At 35.2% G+C, this 20,222-nt stretch overlaps 1 protein-coding gene across 1 annotated transcript in view; it reads left to right on the forward strand.

Annotated features, from left to right (window-relative positions):
* The window catches only part of LOC149785745 (tetraspanin-18B-like), a 79,272-nt gene that overhangs the window by 24,792 nt on the left and 34,258 nt on the right, over positions 1-20,222 (forward strand). The window contains exons 2-5 of the mRNA XM_089979646.1: positions 3,446-3,514; positions 11,038-11,247; positions 16,886-16,960; positions 18,263-18,361. Coding sequence (XP_089835772.1) covers positions 3,455-3,514; positions 11,038-11,247; positions 16,886-16,960; positions 18,263-18,361 — 444 coding nt within the window. The 5' untranslated portion in view covers positions 3,446-3,454. The remainder of the gene's footprint in view (positions 1-3,445; positions 3,515-11,037; positions 11,248-16,885; positions 16,961-18,262; positions 18,362-20,222) is intronic.

Consider the following 20,222-nt stretch of genomic DNA (forward strand, 5'->3'; position numbering starts at 1 on the left):
GATTTGTTTTATACTCAGTCAGACCCCAGTTCAGACACCAAGGTTTGTTTTATACTCAGTCAGACCCCAGTTCTGACACCAAGGTTTGTTTTATACTCAGTCTGACCCCTGTTCTGATACCAAGGTTTGTTTTATACTCACAGACCCCAGTTCAAACACCAAGGTTTGTTTTATACTCAGTCAGACCCCAGTTCAGACACCAAGGTTTGTTTTATACTCAGTCTGACCCCAGTTCTGACACCAAGGTTTGTTTTATACTCAGTCTGACCCCAGTTCAAACACCAAGGTTTGTTTTATACTCAGTCTGACCCCAGTTCTGACACCAAGATTTGTTTTATACTTTTTCAACACTGTAACATTTTAAAAATATTTTTTACTCTTACTCAGCCTTGCACATCTAATTTTGATCTGGTTACTTCAGAAGATGATGATAAGGCGGCATGTTTATAAATTATAATGTGCTTGCTTGTAACATTGCCTGGTATATTGTATTGTAAAAATAACTTTTTATTTCCATAATGTTAGTGTATCATTGATGGGTGTAATTTGGATTACAGATTATACAGCTTGGTCCTGCTTCATATGTGCAGCTGTAAAACAAAAATGCTAGCTCTGCTTGGTCATTTTCATTTCTGAACTGAATTTGTAGGTAAACTAAACAAGAATTGATAACTTTTTTTATACCTTTTATACATTTTGTAATTTATTCATTGCACTTTCAGAAGCTGTTATTTTCTACTCTGGCAAAATTTGATTTTCCTATTTTAACAACTGTTAAAAGATCGTTTAAGTTTATTTTACACTAATTCAGGCAGATTTTTCAAGTACTTGGGAGCAGCCATTTTGGTTAGCTGTATGTTTAGATCATATACAGTTTCCACAAGCACAATATCCAAAGAAATTTCACCCACAGTACATGAAAGCAACATAGAGGTATGTCAACATTCTGACCATTTTGCATGCTGCACATGCAAACTTGACCCTGCACCTGTCACTCTCAGAAGTACATCATATCTGTTGAGTGCCCCTAAAATGGTATGGTCATATTGGTACAGAAGTTTGTATGTCAATACAAAACAGTGTGGTCATATTGATACATCAGTTGGTGTGTCAATACAAAACAGTATGGTCATATTGGTACAGAAGCATTAGAATCAGTACAAAACAGTATGGTCATATTGGTATAGAAGCATTAGAATTAGTACAAAACAGTATGGTCATATTGGTATAGAAGTTTGTGTATCAATACAAAACAGTATGGTCATATTGGTATAGAAGCATTAGAATTAGTACAAAACAGTATGGTCATATTGGTATAGAAGTTTGTGTATCAATACAAAACAGTATGGTCATATTGGTATAGAAGCATTAGAATTAGTACAAAACAGTATGGTCATATTGGTATAGAAGTTTGTGTATCAATACAAAACAGTATGGTCATATTGGTATAGAAGCATTAGAATTAGTACAAAACAGTATGGTCATATTGGTATAGAAGCATTAGAATTAGTACAAAACAGTATGGTCATATTGGTATAGAAGTTTGTGTATCAATACAAAACAGTATGGTCATATTGGTATAGAAGCATTAGAATTAGTACAAAACAGTATGGTCATATTGGTATAGAAGCATTAGAATTAGTACAAAACAGTATGGTCATATTGGTATAGAAGTTTGTGTATCAATACAAAACAGTATGGTCATATTGGTATAGAAGCATTAGAATTAGTACAAAACAGTATGGTCATATTGGTATAGAAGCATTAGAATTAGTACAAAACAGTATGGTCATATTGGTATAGAAGTTTGTGTATCAATACAAAACAGTATGGTCATATTGGTATAGAAGCATTAGAATTAGTACAAAACAGTATGGTCATATTGGTATAGAAGCATTAGAATTAGTACAAAACAGTATGGTCATATTGGTATAGAAGTTTGTGTATCAATACAAAACAGTATGGTCATATTGGTATAGAAGCATTAGAATTAGTACAAAACAGTATGGTCATATTGGTACAGAAGTTTGTGTATCAGTATAAAAAAAGTATGGTCATATTGGTATAGAAACATTAGAATTAGTACAGAACAGTATGGTCATATTGGTATAGAAGCATTAGAATTAGTACAGAACAGTATGGTCATATTGATATAGAAGCATTAGAATTAGTACAAAACAGTATGGTCATATTGGTATAGAAGCATTAGAATTAGTACAAAACAGTATGGTCAAATTGGTGGAGAAACTTGAGAATCAATACAAAAGAACACTAACATTACTTTCAGGGAAAAACATATAGGTATTTTTGGCAACATGCTAGCTTTAAATGACTATTATAAATGGTATGCAGTTAGCTCATGTTGCAACATGCAAGCTTTAAATGACTATTATAAATGGTATGCAGTTAGCTCATGTTGCAACATGCAAGCTTTAAATGACTGTTATAAATGGTCTGCAGTTAGCTCATGTTGCAACATTTGTTATATCTGAATATTCAGGTCCTGACAGAAAAATGATTCAGGTAAATATGTTGATAATAAATTTGTTCTTCATAACTAAATATTTAGCTTCCAACTCTACCATTGATTTGCCAATAACAAATATACATATTTTTTTGTGTTTTACAATGTTTTTGTTATTCTTCTGATCTTGAATTCTTCAGGATTTGACCATGTTGCAACTCCATGTCTTAAAACAAATAAAAGAAAGGAGGTGATACCAACAATTTAGGTAAAATTCAAGAAACAATTTATTTACCTTAGAATACGAAGTAAAAATTCAAGAGACAATACAGTATTGGGAATTAAATTCCAAATAATTATAAATATTCTATAAAGTCTAAAATTATAGAATGTTCTGAATGAATTCAAGTAGTCTTGAATGTCCTGACGAGTCACAGTGATACAATGCATAATGTCTTTCAGTGAATTCTTAATAATCCCAAACTATTGTGTTGGTCAAAAAAAATTATTAGAACTTTGTAATTCCAATGAAGAGTTTAAGCAAATAATTCCTCTTGAATTATAACTGAACACAACCATAAATGATTCCAAAGACTGATCTTAAAACAGGAATGAATAATTGTTTACCAAGTCCCCGTTATATTGTAATTATTTTATTTACAAAAGTCATAGTATATTAATATGAGGAACTTATAAGTGTGTGGTAATCCCAATGGTATTATTGGCAACATGTTTATATGTGATATATAACTAAATATACAGAAGAAGAATATTATTTCATCCCAGTTCAGAGCCACCTTCATGTGTTTGTGAGAATATTATATAACTGTGTGTAAGGACACATCTGATTGTGTGAAGGCGCAATGCCTCCATCTTGAACACGTTTACAAGAAAGATCTTAACACTGCATAAAGGAATGTTGCTTTTACAAGGGTTGGACAAAGGAGAAGTAGTTAGCATATCCTTTTATTTCCATTTCAGGAATAAAAGATGGGATCTTGTGGAAGCTGTGCTAGAGCTCTTTTGATCTTCTTTAACATCATTTTCTGGGTAGGTTATATGGATTTTTTTTATCTCTGCTTTTTTTTCAGAAAAGAAAGCGATGACATTATCATGCAAACTCAGAGCCAAACACAGACACAGACACACACACATTTGAAAATAGCCCTTGGGTCTATCCTTACCTCCATGTACATGTATATTAAAGTGCTGGTCCAGAGCAGCACAGGGATACATGTTTGAAGACTCACTCAGTTTACAGCCTTTTTCAAGACAGGACCAGGAAGTTATTGACCTTGAGCTGCGGATAAACTTTTGCATATTGTTTGTAAAAAGGGCTGAATATGCTGTCATGATTAAAGTGGGAATTTTTAACGAGTGTTTCCCTTCTTTTCTTTGTAATTTTATTACCATTTTTGCTGTGAGGTGGAAAAATGAATTTCTAGTAGCCCAGGACAGATAATAATTCTTCTAGGCAAGTAAAGTTTGTGTCATTTGTCAAGAACTTTCTTTAAATATGAAGGAAAAATTCAGAACTTTGTTAAAGTACACCATTTGCACAATTTTCCAGCCCTGGGTATCTTTTTTTTCAATGAAAAATAATTTAAAAAATCTGTCATTTCAAAGTTAGGTAGACCCTAAGCCAAATGACCGTAAAGACGGTAAAGTACTCTACTTCCCTTGCACAGATATGTAAGTACATGTATAACTAGTAATGTAGGGGAAGTACATGTTTCTAAGAATGATGACCAGATGTCAGCATGTGGAGGACATACTTTATCAGGACGTACATGTCCTGTGTAATGTAGCTTGCAAACTCCTATTGTTTTTACAAGTTTATTGTATTATGGACAAGGATTTGAGCTGTCCTGGTAGAAAACTGTTGTAAGCTGTATTTTTACATATGTGTTTTATAGTGATTAATATAGAAATCTGGTTTACCACGGACCCTACAGTAATTATAAATTAGAGCTAATAGACAGTTTTTAGAGTAATGGTATCCTGGCAGGATATAGACCTCAAAAATATTTGTGTACATGTAGATATGATGCACGTTATCATTACTAAGTGGGAATAAGTGTTAATATACAGTCAGACCTGTCTACAGCAGCCATCCATGGGAAAAGGCAAGAGTGTCCATTGTAGGCAGGTGACCTCTGAAGGCAGGTTTAGCTCTCAAGCTTAGTTCATGACAAATTTATTTATTTTGAACCAGATAGCATTAGCATTATTATTAATGGTAGTCTCATTATTATTACTTTGCATGTATTATTAGCAGTAGCAGTATGCTACCAAGATACATGTAGATAGTTTAGCTATTTAGCAAAAATAAAAATAAAAATTTAATGACCTAAGTTCCACACAAGGATAATGTATCCTTACTTGGAAGTTTTACTTGCCAATGACAAGAGGTGCAATCTTCTCTCCTGTATGGAAATAACTATGCATTTATCAGTACCCATCTCTGCTTGTCATTTAATGTCTTATAAAACCAAACTGATAATTTAAATACATTCCTATCAAGTAAAAAAACAAAACAACTCTGTACATGCACTCATTTATACATCTCTGTCTCTGTCTCTCAATCTCTCTCTTAAACATGCAAACTTTTTTATCTCATTATCAGCAGTAATGCTGCTAAATAAAATTACCAAAATTGACAGTGTACCTATAATTGTGAAACACAGGAGTGATTTTTTTGTTAAGGCATTTGGCATAATTAGCCATGAAAGCAGGTGTTACCATTTTAAACAATTGTTGGATTAAGCAGTTGCTCACACTCACCAAGCTCAAGAGACAGCTTTTGTTTGTTACCTTTGATAAATAGGTAATGAAAAGAAGCTTCCTGGAGCCTGGGGCTATTGTTAGTAACACCTACACAATTAGTCCAAGTTTCCTCTGACCCTTCCCACTTCATTTTTGACATTTTGATATTTATGTTGGGTGTAGGGTCAGAGCCATCTGCATGTCGAAAAGTTGGAATTTGCTGCCACCGTGCATATCAGCGGCCTAGCAGTCATAAATGATGTTACACTGAGTCATACCTATACAAAACTGATAAGAAAATATTTATTTTCTGAGAAATTGTGAGTATTGTAGTTGTTATGTATTTCATCCGCTGATAGATGATAAGAAACTACAGCATTGATGAAATTTGACCTGTTTCTCGTCATTTGTATTTCCATGTCACCTGACTACACAAATCTCGCATCCTGCATGTGAGTGACATCAGAAGTCCAATAGTCATGTGAGGTCAACGATAATTCCCCAATGTTGTTTGTAAAAGAATGAAAGGACACTTACCAGTAATTTTCATTTTATTATTCTGAAAATAACAACCAGAAACCTGTCACTGTGACAGCAGCTTGGAGAAAGATTCTTCAAAAATAGAGGATGTCTCAACAATGGTTTTGTTGTATCACGTGACTACCACATCAGCCTGTGCTCTCTGCTGGATGAATCTGACTTTGTGTCAGAAACATTTGAGTTCCCCTAGATTACAGTAAGTATAATCAAAATATGAAATGTTTAAACATCGATTCAGGTAACATATTTTTATATATACCTTACCTTGCTCAGCAGACAAAGAGAGTGGTCACTGCTGATGTGTTGTGGCAGGGTAAAACCACTGCTTGGTTAAGAAATTTGCCACAGAAGTCAGGTGACCGCTGGTTGCATGACATTTATACAGGAAATTTGTCAGGGAGGGAGGTGTGGATTAGAATGGCCATTTTAACCAGGCGACCATTGAACTCAGGTGACCATTAGGACAGGTTTGACTGTAATTACTTTCTCAGTATATGAAGAGCTGTATCAAAAACTGAAGGAAGGTAATAATTTTCATCCATTTTAAATAAATATTTCAGTACATTTACAAAATAAAATAAATGAATTTGTTTACTCCAACCTCTCCTTTTATTGTCATCGCTTGAATATGTGTTTATCAACAAATCTCTTTGGTCTTGCAATTTTGTTTAGTTATTGCCCACTTTGCCTTGTCACGGTGAATGACACGATCTCATGAATGCAACTGATTTTTCAGTTGATGGCTGTGCTAGTCATTGGTCAGAAGAGCTCACACCATGGTGATTAGTTTGTCTGTCATCTGCTGGTCATTGGTCAGAAGAGCTCACACCATAGTCATTAATTTGTCTGTCATCTTTTGTCCACTGCCTGTTAGCAGAAGTTTGTTATTGCTGTCTTCTTCAGCTGTTTGCAAGATTGCCATGAAACTGTCTGCTGTATCACATGGACTAGTTAGTCCTAATTGAAAATGGTGCTGCTTGGAAATACAATATGGCTGCCAGAACTATCATGAAAATCTTATTATTTGTACTTTTCCAAAATGGAAAGACATCAGCATGGGGTTTTCACCTGAAGACTTCTTATAATGATTATGTCTTGCTGGTACTAAATTAATAAGGTGATGTTCTGGAGTCTAGTGTGGCCACCTTGTAGATCTTGTTACCATTCTTCCTCCTTACAGAAAGTCATTTTGACATGGAATTTTTATCAGAAGAGTTGTTATGGTGTCTTGTTGGTTCTACATGAAAACAATGCAGACTGCCTCTCAACATGGTCTCTGTGGTAGCCATCTTGAAAATATTATCTCCGTTCCTCCCAAAAGGATGGCTATATCAGCATAGGGTTTTTGCCAAAAGACTTGTTATGATTCCTAAATGGCCCTTAATGAAGATAGCTGCCATGATGAATGTGGTTAAAATCTCACTGTCAGTAGTACCCCTGAATGGATGGCCATATTGACATGGGTTTTTAGTAGAAGGCTTTTAATGATGTCTGCTTGGTCTTAACACATTAACCCCTGGAGACCACTCCTTATTCCAAATGTTATCCTACTTTTTGCAAAGGTTCATCTGTCTGTTTGCAGTTCATACTGGTCTGCTTTAGATCAGAGACCAGAAAGTCTAAAATCCAGACACAAAATCAGATTCTGACTACAGGCAAATAGTGGGTGGAAAAAAATTGGGTCCAAAAAATGAGGTTTTTCCCACTGTATTTTGTAGTGCAGCTAGAACTTCCAGATTATTTGGTATCATTGTAGAGCTACATCTGTCTGCCTTTCTATAATACCACCCACCTTAGTGTATCATGCATGACCTTGACGCTACAGAGCTTGGCAGTAGGCTACTACCTCCTGCCATGTTAACTCGTCACCAGGAGTTAATGTGTTAACTGAAGATGGTGCTACTCTGATATCCAGTGTACCCACAAGAGCTATGAATGTTCAACACTCAGCAGTTAAAAGGAAGAAATGAGCTTATCTTCATTCCTGTAAATCTTATTGCCCAGTAGAGCAACGGTCTGTTCAAAGGACTCTTGTTATGGATTGCTGTAAAACTTATTTGAATATGTGCATGTGACAGGTCATTGTTTGTACACTATTTCCAGAAAAACTGTGCTTTGACTAAAGGTTCATATCCATCATGGGTAGGTATGGGATGCATAAGAGGTGGGATTGTGTTAAGTATAAGCTCTAATAAGTTTTGATCAAAGAATTATTGATCCCATAGATGCATATACATATACAAGTAAGTGTGTAAGCTTATATTTAAGTGTAAAGTAATCAATTTTATGTTCTATAGGTCCATCATAAGGTGGTGTGTATTATGTTATGATGTTGTCCGTCTGTCTGGTTTCTGTGCAATTGCTATTGTTATCCATAGCAATATAAATGACATACACATGGGATAAAGAAACACCCTGAGAAATTGGGCACAAAAGGTCAAAGTTCAAGGTCACTGCAACTAATAAAATATATATTGTTTCTGAACATTGACTTGAATTGTCCATCACCTGCAGTTAGCAAACTTGAATGGGTTAGCATTTATGGCAAGGAATAAACCTGTCAAAATCAGGGTCAAACAGGCAAAGTTCAAAATCATTGATAAAAGAAAACTCTTTCAGAGCAGAAATTTCGGTTATCTGCATAGAGGTCTATTAAACATGGGGCAGGCATATACTATGCCATTCACAGGGCTCTTGCTGCACACAAGATTACTTGAAAAATTGGCTGTATTATTTTTAAAATGCTTTTTAATGTTTTTTGTTTAAGCATATTTTTATGTGATGCTATTTTGTACAGATATAATTTTAATACATGTACATGTATTTGGCAGTGATTCTGCACAGTACACTTCCTGCCAAGGATGAAATATAGATATGTATTTATTAGGAAGTTAAAACAAGAGGCAGAGGAAAGGGTCTTAGAAAGAAGGGGCAAAAGGGCAGAGGGCAGGGCATTATGGGAAGAAGGGAAAGCATTTTTCTTTCTTTCTAACTTGAGCTCTGTTTTATGACCTGTTAAGAAATCATTTTCCCTGACTTATCAGTGGGGCCACTGGTACAATAGCATTTCAGTACAGTTTTGAAGTGAATGGAACTTATTTTTTGTGATTGTGAAAGTTCTGTCAACTTATATTAAGTACAGTAATTCCTCATTTGCCCATCTTCACTAGCCAAGGTTCCGATAACCCTATCTACACCTTGGCATATCGAGCAGATATTTCTGAGCTTCAGGTCTGTGAATTTCATTGGATGCGGCGGCAAGCCACTGCATCCAATCAAAATTAAGTTGTTCAGATTTGAACCTGTTCCCATGTGATCGAGACAAGGGGAATACACAACTTGAATGGACTGATTAATAAGCATTTTTCCAGTGTTGGTCCATGTTTGCACAAATACATTTCACTCAAATACACCTGTAATGGCTTCCCTCTGGTATATAGTCATACTTGTCCTCTGGTATATAGTCATACTTTCAGTGTTAAACTTCCAAAGTACCCTCACTCAATTGCAACCACCATTTTTGGTGGATGTTCAGTGCACCATGCTGTTGGTTAGTTGGCATTACATACTAAGGGAGGTAACACATGAAATCCAATACATGTCGCTAGGACAAAGCACCACTATAGCTGTTCGATCCACCAAGGTGTAGATATGGTTGTCGGAACCTTGGCTAGCAAACGTGTCATTTTCCCAAACCTTGTTAGTGTAGAAAATTGGCATATCCAAACCACATGCACATGTACATATACTGTACATGAATGTCTCTTCAGAATGTGCAAATTTGGTTGAACCCAAATACATTGATCCTTGTAACAAGTCGAAAGTAAAAATCTGCTTTGCTTTCTTTTCAACTGTGGCTGTGATCAGATTTCATTGTTTTTCATGAATATGCATAAATCTGCTTACATGTCATTGCTAAACTAAGTAAAATGTTCACAGAAGCTTGATAAGGTGTGACCATTCATTCTAAATGAGTGAGCAAATCAGATTTTTTTTTTCAAACATATTCACGTATCTGTCAGTAAGAGGTCACTTTGGTTGATGCTTATTTCATTGGCTCATTGATTAAGAAATTTTGTTTATGCATATTCATGAGAAATGATGAAATCTAATTGCAGTCAGCTGTGGGTGAAAGGAGATCATTGTGGGATTTACAGTTGTGCCTTGCTATGATGACATATTGATATGATCTTCCATTTAGCCAGATTTATTCCAGTTACTAGTGGTGTTTGAATCTCATCAGCTAATGTCTCGGTTGGTGGATTAAGGTCATCATTAAGGTTGAGGAATGGGGAGAACTTGCAGAAATTGATTAATCTCCAAATTGCTCAACTTGGAGTTTATTCAGAATTCCAATGGGAAGCTGGACAGTCTTGTTTGGGCAATTCCTTTTCTGTTGTCATATATACTTATAAGTCATGTCAGATTGCAAACATTCAGATCTGGATCTGTCATAATGTGCCTGCAGGTTAGGGTTTATGTTGTTTGTTCTACTGATTACTCTTAACAAACTGCACAGACCCAGAACTGTTGGCACATTATGTGATAGCAGATTTTAGTCTGTGCAGTTTGCAGTTGGACTTTTCTCACAAGTGAGTAAATACATATACAGTGTCACCTGTTATTCCAAGCCAAGAGAACATACTCTACTATTTGTTAGACTTCTGTATTGGTTGCACTTGTATAAATTTCAGTATATGATAATGTAACGAAAAATTCTTCCAGATTCATTTAACCACCAACAAAACATCTCTGTCATAAAGAGGTTGTTGTTATTGTTGTAGTTGTAGTTGTAGGGTTTAGTGCCATTTTTCAGCACACAATAGGCTATACATAGTGGCCAGTATTAATGGTGGAGGAAGAACCTGGGAAAACCCTGGAAAGAACCACCGACCCACGAAAAGCTACTGGTAAGCTTTCTCACATACCCACATTGGCTGAATTCAAGACTCAAACCGACACAGATAGTGATCCATAACAGAGAGCGCTTTAGACCACTTGGCCACTTGGGGCCCCCCATAAAGAGGTAAATGTTTTAAAGAAAATCTTTAGTATTACAGAAATGATTGCATATATGTTAACGAGTTAACATGGCTACCATGGTTCTGGTAACTTGTTATCCTTTAAAAGGTATCCACCAGCTTCAGCATGTGCTAAGACCAGGGATCAAACTTAGCGGCATGGAGGTATGAAGTAAATTTTATTACCACTTTGCATTGTATATACCAGTTATTTAATTGTATTTTGATTTTGTCACTATATTTCAGTTATCTGGCCTGGCCATATTGGGAGTGGGGATCTGGTTCTTGGTGGATAAGAACATTGGCAGCTACACCAATGTCATCAACATTGACACCCGTGACCAATATTTTAAGTATGCTGCTTACATCCTCATTGCTTTTGGAGGATTTGTATTCCTCGTTGGGTTCTGTGGATGTTGTGGTGCTGTGCGTGGCAGCAAATGCCTGTTAGGATTTGTGAGTATTCATCAGAGTGTGTTACACAGAAAATATATGTATCTTGTTGCCATGTTAAAATCATTATAGTGTGATTTCTTAATATGAAGGTATTGTTTTGATTGGCCAGTCTCATTTTAGGTCATTCCTTTTGAGCTAACTGAACTTATCTCTGTATCTTTCATAAAGGTGATTTCATGACTGAATACAGCTTGCCAGTGATCTTTATGTTGGTTGTAAATATACAGTTTTTGTAATGTTCAATCTGGCTCTCTGTAGTTTCAGTGAACCATGCTTACTTGTTTTGGAAACTGAATAGTTGCTGTAGAAGCCATCAAAAACAAAACTTGCCCCAAAATATTCTTAGACAGTTTGTTGTCATAAATGCATGCATGCTTGCATGCATACATACACACACACACACACACACACACATGCACATATATATATATATATATATATAAATACACACACACACATCTGATTGTCATGGAAACTTTTATTTTGTTACTCAAGTTCAGCCACAACAGATGATAAATTGAATAATGTGTAATACTGTACTTGTCATGTCACACTTTCTATGGAATTCCTAGCAGCTGTACTTGTCATGTCACACTTTCTATGAAATTCCTAGCAGCTGTACTTGTCATGTCACACTTTCTATGAAATTCCTAGCAGCTGTACTTGTCATGTCACACTTTCTGTGGAATTCCTAGCAGCTGAAACAGTACTCATATTCTCAACCTATTTCTCAAAAAGTTACTTTACGACAGAATTGTTCAAAAAAGAGGCATGTCCTTCTCATTTATGCATTCATAGCTTAATACTGATGTAGCCTCATGCACAGAAAGTCTATGGAAATTCCATGATAATGGCAAGAAGGGCAGATAAGCTTCAGAGGTGCACATACATGTACTCAGAACAACGAAAAGGTCACATCAGTATAACATGAATAGGAGTTCATATTCAAGTGTTCATGCTGTAAGTCAAAAAGCCTGTGAAATACCCTCAAAGTGTTCACTTTTTTATCTTGACAGTGGCACCAAAAACAGTGAGATATGATTTGACCTTGAGACTTTCAGCAAGCCCTCTCTTGGAAATATTTTTCTTTGTGCCATGAAATTTGCGAAATTTAAACATTTGGAGCCACTTTTCAGCCATAGAAGCCATTTTATACCATGATGCAGGGACATAAATATATGCGTAATATTATATTGGCCCTATTTTTTTATGTATAAACTTGACAATAAAACAGTTTTTACTTGTTTATGTTACATTTCAAAGCACAAGAATACTTATTAATAAATATACCATTTAGATTATATACACATGAAGTTCAATGAAAAGCAAGAATGAATAAGAATGTTTCTCTGTAACTGATAATTCATACAAAACACTGCTTAGTCTTTATGAACAATGTCACTGACACTTCGTCAATATCCACCTCATTTTTTCCCAGTCCATTTCTTAAAATCCTTCCTGAAATCAAAATTCTCAACACTGGGCCCATCAATAGCAATTCTCATTTAATTTTTCAGAGTAGACATACCCATAGAATTTTTAAAGTTTGTTTTGATCAGATTCTGGCAACCGAACCCCCTCTCACAGTCTGTAAAGAAATAGGGGCAACAGGTAACCTGGTAGCTGCCTCAGATGCAGCTGGATATAAATCTTTGTTTTTCAGAGCTAGATTAGCTGTATTCTTTGTACTTGATACAGGCTTGTTTTATAAAGAAATTTTTTATTTTTCATTGCTATAAGCAACTTGGGCCCTTTAGTGGCACTCTACAGTTTCGTATTTGGATAGGGTTAGGATTTGAAAGAAAAAGAATTTCCCTGGCTTTTTTTACTGGTTATACTGGCTATTTAAAAAAAGACCTTGTATATCTTTGGTATAATTCAAAAAACTTTCATTCCCTTTATTTTGGTATATGATTGATGGGTGTAATATGGGTTATAGAGTACACAGCTTGGCCTTACTCCAGATGTGCACATTTCCAAAAAGTGCTAGCTCCACTTGGTCATTTTCACTTCCTGAACTTCAGAAGTAAATTGTATAAAAAAGAGCTGATAACATTTTTTACATTTTATTTTTTTTTTACATTTTATATATTTGGTAATTCATTCATTGCACTTTCAGAAGCTGGTATTGCCTAGTCTGGCAAAATTCATTTTCCCTATTTTAATAGCTGCTATGGATAGCGTACTTTAGCCTAATTCAGGCTGATTTTTTAGCACAAGGGAGCATTCATTTTAGTTAGCAGTGTGTTTAAATCATGTACAATTTCTAAAAGTACAATATCCAAAGAAATATCCACTGTGCATGTTTTAAATGCAAACAACTTCACCTTACATACGTCACTCTCTCAAAAGTACATAATAACTGGTGAGTGCCCCTTTACAGTCAACAACTGGCATCCTTATAGTGGCATCGTTTGTTACTCAGTTAAGTTCAGACCACAAAAACGTGTTATCTAAGGAAATAATCCTTAAAACAATAAGCAGTCCCAAGTGCGTCTCACACTCACAGTTTGCAATAAACATAAATTAACAACACTGTTCAGCAGTAGAGTATATCCCTGGTAATTCCTTATTTCCTACTAATAACATTCAATTGCTTCTCAAAACCAACTGACCGCTTGCAGTTAACTGCAATCATGTTCAAAGAGTCTTATTCATCATCTACCGACATGATCCACTGGCTGCCATAGATAGTGAAAACTGGTATTAAGTGGCCTGAGTCACTTATATCAATGAAAATTTAAAAAAATTACTTATAAAAATCTGTCGCCGGCAACTTTCACCAGTCAGTAAAAAAAATCTTGCCCCTTTCAGATTTTTTTAGCATTTGGCGACAAGTGTGAAGCCTAGCAGAGGCCCTGCTTTCAATAACACGAATACAGTGCATCATATAATCATTTCAACAGTCTTTTTCCAACCAGTCTCCTTGACCTTTGAGCTATAAACCTGCCAGCTGCATGCTTAGGTGAGATGGTTAAAATTTCAGCAAAATAAATGAAGGAGTTAAAAAGTGACAGCCTGGATAAGGAAAAAAAACCCACATACTTGCATTATCCTTTTGTTTTTTACCTTGACCTTGACCTTGAGGGCAATGGGTATGACTAAATACACTTGGCATTGTCAAGTCCAGATGTATAACATGATAAAGTTTCTTGAACATATCTTCATTGTTCAAAATCTGATAGCCCACAGCCTGGGGCTCCTCTGATTTTAGATCTGACCCGTCCTGTGTTCTAAGTGAGGTCCCATCAGGCTTGTCAAAATAAGTCTAATTTGCCTAAGAAATTTTTGGTCGCACTGATGAAATGTGTAAATGTATTTTCAAGATGTTGACATACCTGCCATAACATGGTGCAGTTTAAAACAGATCACCACTGTCCTACGTGAAGTTGAGATCTGATTTTAATCAAATTGAAGCAAGGTGCATCATGCTAAAAGTAAGAATATGTACTCCCAAACCCCCTGACATGGTTGAGATTCAAGAAAACACAGTTTTCAGTAATCTTCAAAAATAGAAAGAAAAAACCCACCACTTTCAGTATTTGCCCATCACGTGTAGCATGGTATAAACGGTAAACAGTTGTTATTGGAGTTGATGGAAAATGATCCCTTGGGCATTTTAATTTGTGGTAATTAAAGGCAAAGAGGTCAGGCACAAACCATTTCTGATATTACTTAATTGGCAGACAGTAGCTAGTGAGATGTGTTTGAAGACTGTAGTGGATGAGCCCATTGTGCTAATTTGCATATGTAAGGAAAGGAAGTGGAACAACCCAATATAGGTAAATCAAAAAGATGTTAGATTCATGTACAAGAACAAAAGGGATACATAATGTTGCCATGAATGAGAATGTTTAAGCCATATGTATTATATTTTTGACAAGTTTGTGAACAGCTGCAACATTTCTTTGAAGTCGGATATACACCTTATATGTAGAATGCAAAGCATGATCATTTCATTTGTGAGAATAGTGTTCAAGTGTGATTCGTTTTTTAGGCTGATTTAGGAAGCAAGTAGATATCAGCAGAACCTAACAAAAATAAATTTCAGAACTTCTGGTTGATAGAGTTTGGGGTGGGCTATTCATTCTTTGAACATACTGAAACAACACACTGACATATGTCAACTCAGTTCTGATTACGATTCACTCAGAGAATCCAGCAAAGAAGTTTGAACACCATGACCATCCATTCCCTAGTGAGTGTAGTGCTGAACACTAATGACACTTGTACTATTTTCAACCCCCTTGAACACTACTGAATTTATATTCGAATTGTAGCTATTGCAACGTTGTGTGACAATATTAACAAAAGGGGAATATTTTTGGGCATGTGGAAATTTTCGTCCTGGCTTGTGGAATTTCAGTCAGGGTTTGTGAGTTTTTTTTAAGGCACCAGCCTGGGGCCTGTGTCTAAAAAAAAATGTCTTCAAGTACTGTATACACTATTATTTGGTAAGATAACTGTGGAAAGCATGTGACATTGGTATACATAACTCCTATATATGAAATTTGCCCGGGGGGAGGGTAATAGAATGGTGATTGAAAACAGCAGGCTGCTATATAAGCATGACTGTTCAGCCTGGTTTGACCCTTGAATGAAGGCCTTTCAGATTTTTTCAGAAGATGACGATTTAGAAATGAAACATGTCTACTCATACCAAAACAAAGTAATCAAATACTTAAATGACTTCTTTTAAAACAATGTTGAATAAAATATGACCAGATTTGACAGAAAGCATCTTGGTGCACAGGCCTTCAAAATGTATTGCAGTCATTCTGATCTGTCATCAGATTATCCATTTTAATAAAGAAAGAAAAACCTTCAAATGATTTGGTTGCTGTTACTAAAAATAGAAAACCTTTAGATAACTTCTTTAAAACTGGTCACTTGAGAGAAAGCATTCAGCAATATTCAGGTTTACATAAATTATGCTGATCTGCCATTTAGTATGCTGCCATTACTAAAAGTAGAAAAACCTATTTCAAAAAGCTTCATACCGACCCATATTTCTTTGCCAACTGCACAAGGTACAGTATATTTAGATTGAGGTTGATGTTTGTTAGGTGAACAATCTTAACCTCTCTTGGGCCTTTTGGTATCATTCATAGCCTGCAGTTATTTTTTTAATTTATAAGAGTATGGTGTAGAGATTTTGAAATAAAACTGCATTAAATAGACACCTTATATTAAGACTGAAAATGAATTCGGATAATTATTATTTCTGTTGATATTTGACTGTGACAGAAATTGTTTGTTTTCAAAACAAAATGTTTTGCAAAATATTGTAATTGCAGATCATTTCTTGTGTATATCCAGTTCTTTCTATTACACTAAAACTGCCTTCATTCAATCTCACCCTAAAATTGACCAAATATTTTGGTCCAAATTGAGTCATTATAACAGTAATCAAACCTCTTTAAAGTGGCCCTTTGTATTAAAGTCCTGATATGGCCTGATTTTAAGAAGTTCTTTTGTGGTGTGAAACTTTCAACCACATGGCACAGTAAATATTAATGGTGAATAAAAATTCTTAAAAATAAAAATCACTATTCCTTGTATATCTGTACAGTCTTTTGTCACCTGAATTAGAGGACTCTGTTGACATTGTGGACAATTGGTCTCATGTTTATTTCAGTACATATTTTTCCTGGTCGTTGTTTTTGGTGGAGAGTTGGCTGCTGGCATACTGATGGCTGTCTACAAAGGGGAGGTAAGATGCACATGTATCATTGTCAAAATATATTACAGATGAATTCTCAGAAGTGTTATGAAGTTATGGCCATTGTAAAAAGTTCCTTGAAGTGCTAATTATGTGTATAAATCCCCCCCACCCTACCTGACCTTGGGCAAGTGAAAATGATGGTATGCTTGAGTGTAAGTAACAGTTTTTTAAAAATGGCTGTCACAACATAAAGAGAATTTGATGGTAAAGATTATGAAGCTGTTTCCTTATATTCAACTCTAATTATGGAATTGTTACTGAGTGTGAAAAATGTTAATCTCATTCCAGGACTTGGTAGATTGTGCCTGGCATTACATTTTTATGATTTTTAAGGAGAATAATGTGGCAAAATGAAGTAGATGTATATATTATCCAAAACTAAGTCTTATTTACTGTCTTTCTTATTTATTTCAAAGAGGTGATCATCCAAGATGATCATGGGCTTTTTCATACAGTTTCAAGGGAGATGGTTTTCCATAGGTGATCTATTGCAGTGCATCTCTGCCATTAGAACAACAGTTTCAAGGGAAGTAATTCTGTCAGTGATCATTTGCAGTGCATAACTGCCATTAAAGAACAAACATAATTGTTTAAATAAGATTAAAAGTAATTTAAAACTAACATTTGAGAAGTTTGTTTGAAATTTCAGCTTAAAACAACTGTCACCTTTTTATAAAATTGATACAAGATACAAGCTTTTCGGCATTGTGTGAAATTGATTTGATACAGTACAGCTTACTTGAATTTTCATTTGTCCGTGCATTATGATGGGAGTGAAGAGGGCCTGGAGAAGATCTTTTCATGCATTTTGATGAAGTTGCCATGGCTTCTTCTGAAGAATAGCTCTGCACACTTCATTTTCACATGGAATCACATATGCTTAACACCATGGAGTTGAGGTGGTGTTGATAAAGTGGGCATGGTTTACTTGTTAACAATGCTAGCAAGTATTTTAAGGGTGGAGGGAGATATGTATGGTGGAACAGTGAGTTTTCTATACGTACTCATTGCAATTTTATATTGACTGATATGGTGTTTTAGTGTTATTGGTCATGAGTTTAAGTTGTCAGTCCATTAGCACAAGTTTGTTTTTGCTATTCCAACTAAATTACTTGGATGATTGCTATGAAACTTTACACGCACATTCATCCCATGGGTCCTAAATGAAAATGGTGCCATTCAGGTGTCGATATGGTTGCCACAGAGGTCATCTTGAAAATCTTGTTATGGCTACTCCTTCTGAATGGAATATCATGTTGACGGGGATTAACTATTGTGCTTGTCTTTCAGATTGAGAGTAAGCTGGACGACACGCTGAAGAATTCCATCAAAAATAAGTATTCCGAATCCAGTGTTATCACCAGTGCTTGGGATATTGTTCAGATCAAAGTAAGGACTGAAAAATTTGTGGCATCTAAAATGTAATTCTCGTCATCCTGAACAAGCATTTGACAGTCTTTTAGAAATTAGATCCAAATGTTGTGTAAAATATATGTTGTAAATGGCTTGAAACAATCGCATTGGTGGTCATGTATGAATGACCTTGGCATTGGTGGTCATATCTGAATGACCTTGTTATTGGTGGTCATGTCTGAATGACCTTAGCATAAACTGTAAGTCATCAGTTTTCCAACCACATTTTTTATGTAATGCCAACACTGCACTTCAAACATTATTTGAGTAAATTTAAAAGTTCATCACAATACACACTTATACACGATTGTTCCTATCATATACATGCATCTGTTGGAAGAGTCAGCTCCCTTTACATATTTTGGGAACTCTTCATTGAGGAGTTTCATTCATTCTTCCATGCTAAATGACCACATTGAAATCATGTTTTGACATTTGAAACAGGGCATATACAGGCTAATTAATCAGACAGGATGTGACATAAGTGATGTATACTAACCATTTGAAATAAAACCAACATGTCAAGACATTATTGATGTGATACAGTAAAACCTGTCTTGAAGACCACCTCTTATGCCAAAAAATGGTCTCAAGACAGGTGGTCTCTCATAACAGGTTTTTGTAATAAGACCAGTTTCGAAGGTCAGTTTTCAACACTATTTAAGAAGGAAAAATAACCACAATCACTGTACATGTATTCTGTTTTTTATTCTTAGTTCTTGTTAAAACATGGCACACATTCATCTGAAAACAAAATAATATAACGATGAGATATACATATATCATTAAGCATGAGTCACATTTATATTGGAAGATCACGCATACACATATCAGCATATGAAATCATTTCTAATTTACTTATTGTTCTTTATAACACCCTAAATTTGTTTTACTGATGTTTAAACAGCTATTTTGCAAGTGGTCTCCTTTTTCTCACTTTCAACTACACTAGTTGTTTTCTCCAGTGTTAAGATTTCTCTTTTAGTTGGAGGTTTTGCCATTGTTATTAAGATTCAAGGTGTTAATGTTATCAGTGTTTAATAATGATTGTAGCAATTGTTTTGATCAGGTTCTGGGGAAATGTATATATATACATAAGCAATGTACATGTACCAATGAATGAAATAAAAGACATAATTAACTCATCCAGAAACACTCATTTATTAAGAAACAAAGTCAAAGGTTTAATTCACAGATGACATTTAGGCATTAACTCTATAAACAAAGGGTATAACTTGCCACACCAACTTGATCATTTGACAGTTTTGTGTGTGGATGTAATCACTGTAACATCGAAAAAAGCAATAAAGAACAACCATTTAACAGTGTCAGATGAATCTGCAAAACGCTTCTCACTACCTGGTTTAATAGACGACAAAGGTCTTGTTCACCTCAAGGCAGTATGGATTTTCTCCAAAGTTAAACAGTGTTATGTAACCACTACCTTGAGTTCAGCACTACTTTAGCCTGATTTACAGTCTATAACAATTAACACTAAATGCTTGTCCTGCCAGATTTACAAACCAGTAGCCAGACTCCTTTTTTTGTTGTTGGTGTTTTTGATCTGTACAGTTATTTTCTTTTCAAGTGGTCATGGTTACAAAGGATTAAATGAAAGTCAGTGGTGTTTGTCTGTGTTCTTGTGATATGGTCATTCATAGTGCCGGAACAATCTGCATCTACTTTGGTCATGTTTACAATCCACAGTATATTACATTACATGCATGACCTATATAATTTTAGAAATCAGGAGCCAGCATATTTTTCTTTTAGAAGGGTCTAAGCAGTCATAGTTACAAAGGAATAATTGCAGTTGCATCAGTTTATAAATGTAAGG

Source organism: Sinohyriopsis cumingii, chromosome 13 (genome assembly GCF_028554795.1).
Source record: "Sinohyriopsis cumingii isolate HCF-2022 chromosome 13, ASM2855479v2, whole genome shotgun sequence".
NCBI classification, from domain to species: domain Eukaryota; kingdom Metazoa; phylum Mollusca; class Bivalvia; order Unionida; family Unionidae; genus Sinohyriopsis; species Sinohyriopsis cumingii.